General features: G+C 46.1%; 1 protein-coding gene across 2 annotated transcripts in view; it reads left to right on the plus strand.

Annotated features, from left to right (window-relative positions):
* Positions 1-407: 407 nt before the first annotated feature.
* PPP1R13B (protein phosphatase 1 regulatory subunit 13B) overlaps positions 408-13,947 on the plus strand; it is an 89,231-nt gene continuing 75,691 nt past the window's right edge. For both annotated transcript variants that reach the window (XM_032839706.1, XM_032839707.1), the window contains exon 1: positions 408-639. In XM_032839706.1, the coding sequence (XP_032695597.1) occupies positions 631-639 (9 nt within the window). In that variant the 5' untranslated portion in view covers positions 408-630. The remainder of the gene's footprint in view (positions 640-13,947) is intronic.

Genomic DNA, 13,947 nt, shown 5'->3' on the forward strand with positions numbered 1-13,947 from the left:
AAGGTTCGAGTCCCGGCCCTGGCGTGGCTCCCTGCGGAGCCGCGCCCGGGCCCTGCCCTCTTCCCACCTCCGTTTTCCCTTTCCCGAGGTCTCGGAGAACCGGTGCTCTCGGTCGCGCGCGGCCCGGAGCCCGCAGGCCTCCACGCGGGGCGGGGCACCAGCGACGCGTCCGCAGCGCGCCCGCCCTCGGGAGCGCGGACGCGCACGGGCGCGCTCTCACCTGGCCGCCGCGAGAGCGGCTTTTGGCAGGCGGGGCCGGGAATCCCCGCCCCCGGCCCCGCCCCCGGCCCCGCCGAGCCAATCGGAGGGGATGGCTAGCCCCGTGTGGGGCGACGCGCTGGAGGCGGGGCCTGCGGGGGCTGAGGAGAGAGCCCGAGGGCCGGCTGCGCGAGGCGGTCGGGCGGAGGCGGCGGTGGCGGCCGCTCCCGGGACAGCGACGCAGCGCGCCGGCGGCCGCGACAGGGCCGGTGAGGCTCCGCAGCCCGCCGCAGCCGCAGCCGCCGCCTCGCCGCTGAGGGCCCGAGAGCGCGGCGGCGGGCGCGCGGCCTGCGAGAACGGCCGGAGCGGCGGGCGCGGCGCGGCGCCGAGCGTCCTGTCAGGCGGCCGAGGGCGCCGCGGACCCGCGCCGAGATGATGCCGGTGGGTGCGGGCGGCGGCGGCTTCCTCCGCGGGCGGCCGGCCAAGCCTCCTTCCTCCCGCGGCTCCCCGCCCCCAGGGCCCGCGCGAGGCCGGGCGGGCGGGCGGGCGGGGAAGGAAGTGGCCTGGCGGGCGCGCCCGGCCCCGGCGCCCCCCGGGCGGGCAGGTGGGGGCGGCGCCGGGGCTGTCAGCACGGGCCGGGCGGGGAACCGGGGCCCAGGGCCGGGGGCCGGCGGCCGGGGCCGCGGCGAGGATCGCGACGGGCTCCCCACCTCCGGCGCCCCCTCGGCCGCGGCTCGGCCCTTCCTGCCGACCCTCCGAAGCTGAGGGTTGCCCGGGAGGGGAAGCCCGTCCCGGCGGGTGGCCCGCCGGCGGGTGTCGTTTGGCGTCCGCTCGGTTTCGGGGTCTCGCGGCGCCCCCGTGACCCCCCCGCCTGCCGTTCGCTGGGCTCGCGTTCGGAGCGGGCGGTGTGGACTCCCCGTGTGGCGTTCCCACGCCGGGCGCCCCACGGATCTCCGCAGCCCTTCCCTGGGTGGGAAATCCTGTTGTATTTAGGAATTCACCCAGGGGGTGGGCGCGGGGGGCCATCTTGGGAACCCCCTCGCGCGCGGCTCGGGGGCGGGTGCGTTTCGCGTTCCCCGGCCTGCGGTCGCTGTGATCCGGAGGTGGAGCGAGGTTCGTCCGCGGCGGTGCCGCCTTTGTCCTGTCCTCCAGGACGCGCTCTGCCGGGGGGTGGGCCCTTCCCTTCACCTGCGGTCCGGGTCGCGGAGCGCGCCGAGTTCCCGGTTTTCCGACAGCGCTGCTTGGGAGGTGGACGGCAGGGCTTGCGAAGAGAGGTGGGCCTGCCGGTGTCCGGCGCGATGCCCTGCTTTCCTGAGCGCCTTCATTTCAAGTGAAATCCTCGAACGCGCTTGCAGCAAAGTGACAACAGAATCCCTGCTGAAGCGGCAGCTTCTGCACTGGAGTCCCGTTTCCGACGGAAGGCGCCGTTTCTCCGCATTCGCTGCGTGAACACCGCTCTCGTGCGGTGCTGCCCTCAAGGACGTTTAGATTAGACCCCCCCCATCTTTCAAGTCGTTTCCTGTCTCTTCTCCCCTTTTTGAACTCGTTCCAGCACATCGTGTTGACAGAGCCTTAAGCTTTGACCTCATTGATCCTTAGATCCTTCTTTGGCATCAGGGCCTGTTGGGTTTCTGAACATTTGGTTTGTCACGGAAGGAGGCTGCTTCTGCTACTTTTTAGCTGTGTGACCTTGAGCAAGGCAAGGTCTCGAGCTTGGAGTTACCTCCGAAGTAGGAATAAAAAGTACCAGCGTCTGAGGGCTGCCCTGAGGATCCAAAAGGGTGATGTGTCCAAAAGTGCTGTCAGACGCCTGCCGATTATTTATTATTGCCAGTGTGGCTCCGAATTGTCAGCTCCTAATTTTAACCTCTGCAAGATACGGCATTTGGAAGCTGTTCCCGCTCCAATTCTCGCTGGCTAGATTTGGAAAATCTAGACTTGGGATTCCGAAAGCGGTGTTAGTTAAATCACGTAGCAGTCGATTTCACTGTGTACCGCAGTAATATTGAAGGGTAGTTATAAAATTTTGATTGGTTTCATCATTGTGCAGCGTTTAATTGTGATACCCTGTTAAGGAGCCGGCTTACATTTTCCGTGTGGCACACGCAGACGTTTTACCTCTGTTGCCCACGGTGAGAGTTCCTAGTCTCATCTTTATCAGGTTCCTTTTAAGAAGTTTGCTTACAGTTGGGAAATTTCTTCATGATACTCAAAGTAATCGAATACTACTTTAGAAAAAACAGATAAGTCTATTAACTATTTAAAACACACTGCTTGGGGCACCTGGGTGGCTCAGTGGGTTAATCCTCTGCCTTCGGCTCAGGTCATGATCTCAGGGTCCTGGGATCGAGCCCCGCATCGGGCTCTCTGCTCAGCGGGGAGCCTGCTTCTCTCTCTCTCTCTCTCTCTCTCTTTCTGCCTGCCTCTCTGCCTATTTGTGATCTCTGTCAAATAAATAAATAAATAAAATCTTAAAACAAAAAAAAAACCCACACTGCTTTTGTTTTAAAATGCCTTCTAGAAACAGATGGTATTTCTCTTGGTCTCTCTTTTGCGGACTTTGGGGCTGTATTTCTTCTAGATCCCTAAAAAATTCTACTTGGAGGATTGAGTCCTTCCTCCATTAGCACAGTTGAGGCTGGCTGTAGATTTAATACAGTTCTAAGGACATGCCATTCTTTCTTGGTCCTGTCTTAAACTGTGTATTCAAGATATAAATAAGATTTTTCTTTATTGTATAGTTGGTGTTCATCATCATGATGAATCATCAAAGGAAGATTAGATCATATTTTGCATACTTTGTATAGAGCAGTACTTCCTAATAGGAACGTAATGTGAGCCACACAAATGTGATTTTAAATTTTCTAGGAACTACATAAGAAGATGATATTTTAGTAATGTCTCTTATTAACTCATAATATCAGAAGTATTGTTTCAACAAGTAATCAACAGGAAGAAGTTTACTAATGTGGTGTTTTACTTTTTTATTTTTTTACCCTAAATCATTGAAATCCACTGTGAAACTGATGAAGTTTTATATTTATAGTGCATCTCAGTTTACAGCAGCATGTTCCAAGTACTCAGTAGCCACATGTGGTCAATGGCTACCATCTTGGGCAACATAGGTTTATAATATTTTTTTTAGTTATTTGCAAATTGGCAGTTAGTGTGTATTGTCTGTGGTAACTTTTAATTGATCAGATGGTTTACTGTAGCACCCAGTCTCTCAGCTGTTGGGAATAAATGGGAGTATCCTGCCACGTTTTCATCTGACACAATAAAGTCTTTGTAGAGGACTTCAATTTGCCTGTTATGGGAAGTTCCGTGACTATTTACTTTTTTTTTCTTTTAAGTGGGCTCCGTGCTGGGCATGGAGCCCAGTGTGGGGCTTGAACTCGTGACCCTGATATCAAGAGTTGGTCACTTAACAGACTGAGCCACCCAGGTACCCCTGGGACTTTCTACTTTTAAACAAAGTTATGTTTTGGAATTTTCCCTTATTAAAATAGTTTTGCGTTCTGATGTCCATAGTCATTCACCTTTTTGTCAGTGGATGACATTTTAACAACGTTTTCCCAAGAAGAAAGTGGGCTGTACTTTAAAGGTTACTCGTTGGGTCCTCCCTAAGATCCGGACCTGAAAGCGTTTAGGCCGTGCCTCGATAACTTTGATAGAAATAAGAATATTAATAAAAATAGCCTGTATGAAAACTGCCTTGCTCATTGGTCAGCAATTGGTCACGCTCTTTTCAAAAGAGAGCACTTCGCAGCTGGTAAAACTTCCTGTGCAGAGGCGAGACATGTATCCGGGGAATGGCGCTAAGGGTACTTTCTTCTCTTCCGAAGGAACGTTAACGTGAAGAAAGGAAGTTCAGTGGTTCTACAGTGTGTTTTGTTCATACGACAGGCATTCTGTTGGTAGTGTTTCTGTCATGTTGGTAGTGACTTCTCACCTGCAGTGGACGCCACGTAGTGTGACCAGCTGATTGCACTCCTTTCTGTCCTGGGAGCCATTTCAGCTAGGGGTTAAATGAATTTGTACTTAACATTTAGTTCTCATTAAACAAACGTTCACTTATTTTGGGTATTCGCTGTCTTCCCAACTATGAACAAAGATACCTGAGGTCTAGAATAGGTCTTTCTTTTCTTAACCCACCAGCTGTCCTGTAATTGATACAACAAATTGGAAGTAGGGAGATTCAGGTTCTAGTCCCCACTTGTTAGTAACCTTGTGACCTTTGGACTTAATTTGTTTGGGCTTCAGTTTCTCACCTGTGAAGTGAGTTGGTCTTGGTGATTTCCAGCTGTTTATGGTTGGTCCGGCGGTTGATACGTAGCAGATACTTTCATGAAGAGCAATAATCAGGCTGCATCAGAGGCTGAGGCAACCGGACACTTGTTTTGACAGCCCTGATGTAAGCTTGTTCACTGCCCAAGTATCTTTGTACCATAGAGCAGATAAGAGCTCCGTAGGTGTTCACTATTATTGTGAATTAATAATTTAGTCACTTGATAGGCTTGAATGTGTAGCCTAATGCAGTAGCCAAAACCCTGAAGACTGGAGAAGATTTTCTTTTTAACTCTAGTTTCTTTATTTTTTTTAAGTTTTTATTTTGCAAAGAGAAAAAACCAGCTGGGTGGAGGGGCAGAGGGAGAAGCCTACTCCCGGCTGAGCAGGGAGCCCCATGCCAGACTGGATCCCAGCACCCTGGGATCATGACCAGAGCTGAAGGCAGCTCTCAAACCGCTGAGCCACCCAGGTGCCCCTTTTTTTTTTTTTTAAGATTTTATTTTTGCAAGAGAGAGAAAACTAGTTTCTCTAAAACAAAAATTACAGGCATAATATTGTCATTTAAAATAATTCTAGCCTTTAGATTGCCCAGAAATTCATAAAAGGAAAAGCAAAGCCTTGGTCATAGAAAGATGTGTATTTAAAAGCTTGTATTATTACGGCTTTATTGAACTTAAAAATCGTCTTTGTGGACGACTCTTCTGAAGGCTGCAGTGCGAAGTGGAGCCGTAAAGTGGCAGCTCTGGCTTCTTTCTGTGGCTCAGTCTGGTGATCGTGAGTAGCTGTGGTATTTGTCATTAGGTGCTGAGGCCCTGTATCACAGGTTTTGTGGCGGTATCGCTGTTTTTATGGAGAACTGAGGCTCAAGAGGTAGAGAAACTTGGCTAAGGTCCTCCAGCTGGTAAGCAGTAGAGCAAGGTTTGAAAACAAACAAGCTGACTCGAAGCCTTTGCTCCTAATCTTTGTGCCAGTCACTTAGGGAAGTTTGTTGTAGTCCAAGCACTTTGCGGGGGGTGCTAGTGAATTGAAATTGGCAAAATTTTTCCTGTTATGCTCAGCTCAAACAGAGCTTATTATTTAAAAGAATCCTGAGGTGAATTTTTTTAAAATTCCGGTATAGTTAACATGCGGTGTTATATTCGTTTCGGGTGTACAGTAAGTGAGTCAACAATTCTCACATTACTCAGTGTTCGCATAAGTATACTCTTCTTCCCCCGTTTTATTCACCCCTGCCTCTGGTGACCATCCGCATGTTCTCTCTAGAGTTAAGGGTCTGTTTTTGGTTTGTCTCTTTTTTTCTTTGTTCCTTTATTTTGTGCCTTAAATTCTACATATGAGTAAAATCATTTAGTATTTGTCTTTCTTTGACTTATTTCACTTAGCATAATATTCTCGAGCTCCATCCATTTGTTGCAAAGGGCAAGATTCCCTTTTTTTGGCTAAGTAATATTCTATTCTGTGTGTGTGTGTGTGTGTGTGTGTGTGTGTGCGCGTGCATATATATATATATATATACACACACACATACATACAGCATCTTCTTTATTCACTCATCTATTGATGGCCACTTGGGCTGCTTCCATAATTCGCCTACTGGCAGATAATGCCGCAGTAAACATAGGAGTGCACACATCTTTTCAAATTTGTGTTTTCGTATTCGTTGGGTAAATACCCAGGAGTAGAATTTTTTTTTTAAGATTTTTTATTTATTTATTTGACAGAGAGAGATCACAAAGCAGGCAGAGAGGCAGGCAGAGAGAGGAGGAAGCAGGCTCCCTGCTGAGCAGAGAGCCCGATGCGGGGCTCGATCCCAGGACCCCGAGATCATGACCCGAGCCGAAGGCAGTGGCTTAACCCACTGAGCCACCCAGGCGCCCCAGGAGTAGAATTTTTAATCATACGTTCTATTTTTAATTTTTTGAGAAAACTCTGTAGTGTTTTCCAGAGTGGCTGCCCAGTTTACATTCTCACCAACAGTGTTTAAGGTTTCTATTCTTAACATCCTCACCAAGACTTGTTTCTTGTGTTTTTGATTTTAGCCACTGACCGATGTGAGGCGCTCTCTCATTGTGGTTCGGATCGGCATTTTCCTGATGCTGTGACCATCACGTGACGCTGAGCATCTTTCCGTGTGTCTCTGGGCTGTCTGTGGGTCTTTGGAGAAATGTCTGTTCATGTCTTTTGCCCATTTTAAATTAGATTATTTGGGATTTTTTTTTTTTTTTTTTTTTTTGGTGTTACCAAGGTAAATTTTATTGATAAGAAGTGATAGTTTCCATCATCTTGAGTTTGGGGACAATTCTTATTTGAATGTAAATGTAAATTTTCCTTTCTTAACATCACTTTGAATAGTCTGTGCCAATATATATGCTTAAGAGTTACTTTGGGTTTTTAGCATGACAGGAACTTAAATTGTCATCATGTTATTGTGTTGAAGTTATATAACTATTTTTGTGTGTGTTTGCACAGATGGGCAATGCAGCAAAATTTGGTGGTATTTTGGTGCCCTGAAGTGTTGTTGCCATAGTTATTTCACAAACTGTGGTTCTGGAAATGAACTTAGGAATGGTGGTAATCAAGTTCTGTTGTGACACTTTCTTGGCTTAATTGCTTTGTTTTATTTTGCGCAAATGTAGCTGTATGATTGTTCATACTAATTGGTAAGCAAAATCACTGTTACTGGATTTTGTAAAATAAAAATCCTTGCATGGTGACATGTAGAACAGTAAAAGACTGGGAAAATTAGGTTGTTTTAAAATTAATGACATTCAAAATATTAGTGTATAGTTCAGTACAGGATCTTGCTAGTACTGTTGTTAGTATAGCTACAGAAAATGTTAACTGAAGTTTTGGCGGAATCATGATTTAAAATATGTCATGACTGTAATCATCCTAGCTCAGGTAGATGTAAAGGCCCTGTAGTAGGACCATGCCCAGCATACTGGAGAAAGGAAAGGAGGCCTATATGGCTGGAGCAGAGTGTATGAGGGAGAGAGGGAGTGATAAAATCAGAAAGGTGATGGTGGTGGGGGAGTTGAGGATCTGTAGGACTTTACAGTTTATTCATTTAGGCTTCTTTTTTTAAAGATTCTTAACATTTATTTGAGAGAGAGTGAGTGTGAGCAGGGGAAGGGGGAGAGAATCCCAAGAAGACTCCCTGCTGAGATAGGGGCCTGACACCGGGCTTGATCTCAAGACCCTGAGATCATGACCTGAAATCAAGAGTCAGATGCTTAACCAACTGAGCCACCCAGGCAGCCCTCATATAGGCTATTTTAAAGACAGAAGTTATGATAAATTTCTATCGAAGGAAATGAAACAGTGATTTATTTTTTATATCGTGAATAGTTCTGAGTAGTAGGTATTGCCTAGATGTAGTAGGTAGGAGTGTGGGTCATGGTGTCAGTTGGCCTAAGTGTGGATTCTGTCATCACCATTCGGCTCTTTGACTTGGTAAAGTTACTTGGACCTTCAGTTCTTAAACTGAGGGTAATAGCAACTTTGTAGGTTAGTCAGGAGGATCAGGTTGATTATTACAGTGAAAGGGGCCTGTTGTGTAGTAGATGCTCTGTAAATGTTAGTTATTTGTGGTAAGTTTTGTTTTTTTCTGGGAAGCTTTCACCGTCTCTGCGTTGGCCAGATATACCAATAGAGGTATGCAACTCAGTGCGTCGTCGTCTTTTAAGCTATAATTTATATAACATAAATTCACCTTGTAACCTGTATGGTTCAGGGGGTTTTAGCGTCATCATAAGGTTGTCCAACCATCACCACTGCCTCCTTCAGAACACTTTGCCTGATGTGTCTTTGTGGTACTTGCTGCCGTTGCAGTGTTGAACACTCGTTTGTGTGACTGCTTGATGTCTCTTCTTGTCTTAGACTGTAAGTTTCATGAGGGCAGAAGCTGTCTTCTTTTATGCCACTTACCACCAGCACTTGTGCCAGGAACTGATCACACAGTTGGCGTTCAGTGATAGTTTGTTGAATGAAAGAAGATGTAATGGGGAGAGTAGCACGGGACCCCTTGTGAAGAGAGTTGTGTGTGATGTAGTGGGGTTCACACGTGATCCTGTGGGTCATCAAAAACCACCAGACATTTATAAAAAGTGGAATGGTGTGATCAGATTTGTTTGAAAGAGGGATAATTCTGAAGCCAGAGAGAGTGGACTGTGGAGTAAGGGAGATTAAAAAGAAGCAGGAAGAGCGGTTAGGAGACCAGTTGGTGCAAACCAGCTTTGTCCTGCAGAAGAGAATGATCCAGTCAGTAGGTAAAACAGATCCGATGGACTGTGTGATTGCTTGTGTGCGCGCGCGTGTGTGTGAGTGTGTGCGGTTGAGAGAGGCAGGAAGGAAGTCCAGCGGCTGGCGTTGAGGATAACCGGTTTATTGCTTCAGCAGCCAGGCTTGTCTTTCCTTTAAGATAAAGGCCACTTGAGAAGGAATAGGTTTTCAGGGCTTAAGGGGACCATTGAGTTTTATTTTGGTTGTATGGAGCTCGAGACGCCTGCTGTACGAGAAAGAGGTTACTCTTAGATCTTAGGGTAAAATAAACACACCCAGTAAAAAAAAAAATCACTGGCCCAATATTAAGTGGTTTTTAATGCTGTGGTTTAGGCATTCTAGGTCGCTGCCTGGCATCTGTGGCATACCACACACATCGTGCCTTGTACTTGTCAGTCAGCCCCACCCTAAGCCCCCACTGGACGCGGCGGAGCTTCCCGGGGCGGGGGCTGGCCTGACCTCCTCCGTCTTTGTGCTCTCAGCACCACGCGCATGCACACTGTGTGTAGCAGTATGAGCTGTCTTTGCACTGATACTTTGGATTCTGCTTTCGACTCTAGGCTACGTTTACATTTCTAATGGCAGTCTTGAAAATAAAATGAATAAGTAATAATCAACCTCACAAATGATCAACATATAGACAGAGATTTTTGTGGTAGACCTGGAAATGAGAAATGAGGTTTGGGCAAAATGTGAAGAAAGATGAAGAAAAATGTGACAATTTTAGGATTAACAAGAAAATGAACCGGACGGTAGAAACAAAGAGTGTTTTGTGATAGGAAATACATGAAACAGATAGCCTAGTGGTTATCATCTCAGACTCTTGAGCCCAGGTTTCACATTCTGGCTTTGCCACTTGCTAGTCCATGACTTCTGACAGATTATTTAACCTCTTCATGCTTATTTTCCTCTTTAAAATGTGTCTAATAGCAGGATGTTTCAAAAAGCCATTGTGAGGATTGTCAAATGCTTAGAGCATTCTGTTAACAGACAGAATAAGTACTCAATAAATGTTCTCTTAAGTTTTCTCTAGCAACCAGAAGGCTTCATGGTGGGCAGGATTCAGTCAGAAAAGGACCCTAAGTGCATTTTATCCCACTGAGGTGGAATGCTTATGTTCATGCTGAGACAACGTAGTAGTAATGGCAAAATCTATCAAGTTGCTAGGACAGAGAGGGGACGATTGGCTTGCTTTTCTTGGAAATTAAAGTTTACCTTCTCTTTCCAGTACCTTTTGTTTTCTAGACAAAAAGGTTAAATTTTTGTTTCTAGATTAAATTTCTAGACAAAAAGATTAAAATCCTGTTTAGAACCAGGGTAAGATTCAGTTCACTCGTGTTCTACCAGTGAGCTGGAAGTTATCCCCTTCTTTCTGGTATGTACTTAGAGGGCACCTTCCAGGCCACCCCATATAAAATGCCCCTCCCTTTACTTTATTTCTCTTTATAGTACTTATGTGCCCCTGGCATTTATTTATGGCATTTGTGGGATGTCTTCATGCAATCAGTGTTTTGTTTTCTTTTTCCACTGCAGTAGCCCCAGTGCTTGGGATGGCGCCTCCCTGATAAGCATCCAGTAAGTACTTGTTTACTGAATGGCCTCAACAAGCATTTAGGGCAGCGCTTATAGGCTGGCTCTGTGCCAGGGCCGGGCATGGGCCTCCTCTCCGTGAGCAACCAGTGGGGAACAGTCATGTAAACAAAAGTGTCATTCCAACAAGGTAAAAATCGTTAAGAGCGGTGGAGCACAGGGTACAGCAGAGCACAGCAGCAAGAGGAGTCCTCCCAACCTTGGGATGTCAGGGGAATTTCCAGAGAGGAGGTGATGTTTGCGTGGAATTTCAAGGATGAGGGAGAGGGGTAGAGATGATGGGGAAAGGTTTTAGGTAGAGAGTTGAACACGTGCAAGGCATTGAGATCTGAGTCTGCGTGATGTGTTGGGGGAGATGGCCGGGAGAATGAGGCCAGTTGAAATGAGGGAGGCTAGAAAGGTGGGTACAGGTCAGATTCAGAGGGCCATGTGTGACCTGCATAAGAGTTTGAACTTGATCCTAAGAAAGATATGAAACTGTTGTGGGGTGTTTTTTAAATTGTGATAAAATATACATAACATAAAATTTACCAATTTAGCCGTGTTTACGCGTGCAGTTCTGTGGCATTAAGTACATTGACAGTGTTGAGCAACCATCACCACCATCTGTCTCCAGAACGTACTCATCTTCTCAAGATGAAACTACTGTTGCTGGACTTTGAGCCGAGTTGTAAAGTCCTCCACTCTAAGTTCAAGTTGGTACTACATGTGTAGAGCCTATGGGCGGACTCAGGTAGTCGAGGCAGAAAAGGGCCTCTGCTCAGTCAAGAGTCATGGAAGAATCTAGCACTGAAGCCAGTGTGTGGGAGACCCTCTTCAGGCCTGCCTGCACTTGTGTTGCACAACCCTGATTCACCTGGCTTCTCGGTCTTCAGACGCTGTATCTGAGGTTGCTGCGGGGAGTGTAGCTGCGGGCAGTCTGCTGGGAACCATAGAAAGACACACTTTAAGCACAACCTACGGTTGTGGTCTGAGGGTGGGCAGCCTGACCTCCGTCAACACTGAAGATAATCACAATTACAGATTACAGATTGCACACAGGGTGGTGGTTAAAGTCCCTCCTGAAGACTGAGTCATCAAGAAAAGAGTAAATAATACCAGTGATGTAGACAGCGGCTGGGTACATTTTGCGTGAGCTCTGTCCAGTGGAAACATAATGGGAGCCACAAGGTGATTTTTAAATTTCTAATAGCATGTTAAAAAAGTGTAAAGAAACAAATATAACTCGCTATATCCAAAATTATGTAAGCATGTAGTTAATATTAAAACCTTATTAGTGAGATACTTTACATTCCTTTTTCATACAGAGCCTCTCAAATTCAGAACATATTTTATACATCCGGCACATTTCATCTCCGACTAGTCACCTTTCAAGTTCTCAGTAGCTCTGGGTCTGGCTGGCTGGTGTGGCCATTTCATGGACAGGCTCGGTTTCAGATTTGGCATCAAAGGAACTAGACTCTCAGTTACTCAGAGAGTGCCATCATTCAAAACATACCTCAAGGATTATAGGTGGCTGGTGTTTCACTGTAATTTTTATTTACTAGTTTTTGGTTTTGTATTTGAAGAACTGTTGAGAGGCAATATAGTGCAGGAGTTAGAGAGCATGGATTTGGGGGCAGACCATCTGGCTCTGCATTTCCTACCTCTGTGATCTTGGATGAGTTCCTTGATGTGTCTGTGTCTCAGTGTCCTCATCTGTAAAGTTGGGGTTGTCGCAGTACCCACCTCATCGGGCTTTATGAGCACTACGTGAGCTGTTCTGTACAAAGAACGTACGACAGTGCCTGGCGTATGCGAAGCCGTATGGGTGTGTGCTGTTATCCCCAAAATGTTAAATGATTTCAATGCAGTACATTTTAAAGATGTCCTTGCTTTGGAGGCTGCTTAACTTCAGATAGGCATTTAACATCTTTCACAGTGAAGAAAAAAATGTGAATTGTGGTTTGGTGGGGATACTTTCTAATTGATGGCTTTGAGTAACTTTCCTGTTTGCTGCAACATTGAGGATGCTTAACAACCACAGAAATGGTGTCATTAATAATTAAAGAATTTTAGGATTGCAATTAAAATTAGGAAAATGTGAAGGGATGGTTTTAGTACTGTTATAATTAAATTCTCTTGAAAATACTTCATGAACCGTACTATGTCTGGGGAGACCACCTAGTTCTAATTTTTTTCCCCTTGGTCTTTTGCAACACTGGATTATTTTGAGAGTTTTACCTTATTGCTATTATTTGTAAGTAGAGTGGAAGGGTAACAAAAGTAAAACCAAAATATGAAAAGATAGTTATGTAGAAAGCTGAAGGCATTTAAGAGGAAGTCCTTTATCACCTTCTAGAGTTAAGCGCAGCTGGAAACATAACCAAATTATGGTTTGGGTATTTAAACGTCAAGTTCCTGGCATAGAAGAAAACAGTGCCTGATGAGGGGCTTCCTTAATCACCGCTGTTTTCATCTTCCTGCCCAGTCAGTGGGACAGTTAAACAGATTCTCTCCATTTAGAACACAGTCTACCCATATCCTGGCTCCCATACCCATTCGCCACTCCTCTCCACGGCAAACTCCTTTGTCTCAGCCTACATGTCGCTTCCTTTGGGAAGTATGTCCTGACACTGGCATCTGGATCAGGCAGTCCTTCCGTGGGATCTCATGGCGCTCCGCAGTTTCCCACTGCAGTTTCCTGCTGTCTGTCTCTCTCAGCTCCAGGTTCAGTGACAGTGGAGATGTTGACTATGTGTGCCCTGAGCTTGGCCCAGGGCCAGGTTGGGCTATATAAAATGCGCTAAATGAATGAATGAGTGATTCTGTAAATGTGTCCAATTTGTGTTCTTTACAAAGTAGCACTTTGCTTCACAAGACAGGATTTGGCTTCTTGTGCCTCTTCTGCTGCAGAAGGTAAAACAAGCCAACCTGAGAGCCTAATTCTAATGTCTTTATGTGGTTGTTGGCCTCACGAATTAAATCCTCAAATATCATTGTTAATAGAAAATACCGTATGGTCCAGCCGGTGTCTCATATTCCTTTTGGGGAGTTGCTAGTAATTAGATTCTAAAGCTTATATGGGGTAACTGGGAGGAGAAAATGGGATATTTTAATTTTTTTTAAGATTTTATTTATTTGACAGAGAGATCACAAGAAGGCAGAGAGGCAGGCAGAGGGGGAGGGAAAAGCAGGCTTTCTGTGGACATGGGGCTCAATCCCAGGACCCTGAGATCATGACCTGAGCCGAAGGCAGAGGCTCAACCCACTGAGCCACGCAGGTGCCCCGAAAATGGAGTATTTTTATAGTAGCAGTAATAGTAGGTGCTCATGCTTTTGGTAGTGAAGTCAAAGTAGCTAAGTTCTATGACTAAATTTAATGGAAAAATGAACTTTTGTTTTTACTTTGCCTGCTTTTTTATTATGCAAAAACTGTTATTAAACTCTTCTAATCTGAAGTTCTGTGGCTAATGATACATAGAAGAACCTGTTCCTAGCAGTTTATGAGGTATTGGCTAATAGAGGAGAAATCTGGTGTTAGAGTTTACCAAGATCAAAATTCTGCACTGCTGTGGAGTCAGACAGGACAAGACTATAAACTCAGGA

Source organism: Lontra canadensis, unplaced genomic scaffold (assembly GCF_010015895.1).
Source record: "Lontra canadensis isolate GAN:19392208 unplaced genomic scaffold, GSC_riverotter_1.0 scaffold108, whole genome shotgun sequence".
NCBI lineage: Eukaryota > Metazoa > Chordata > Mammalia > Carnivora > Mustelidae > Lontra > Lontra canadensis.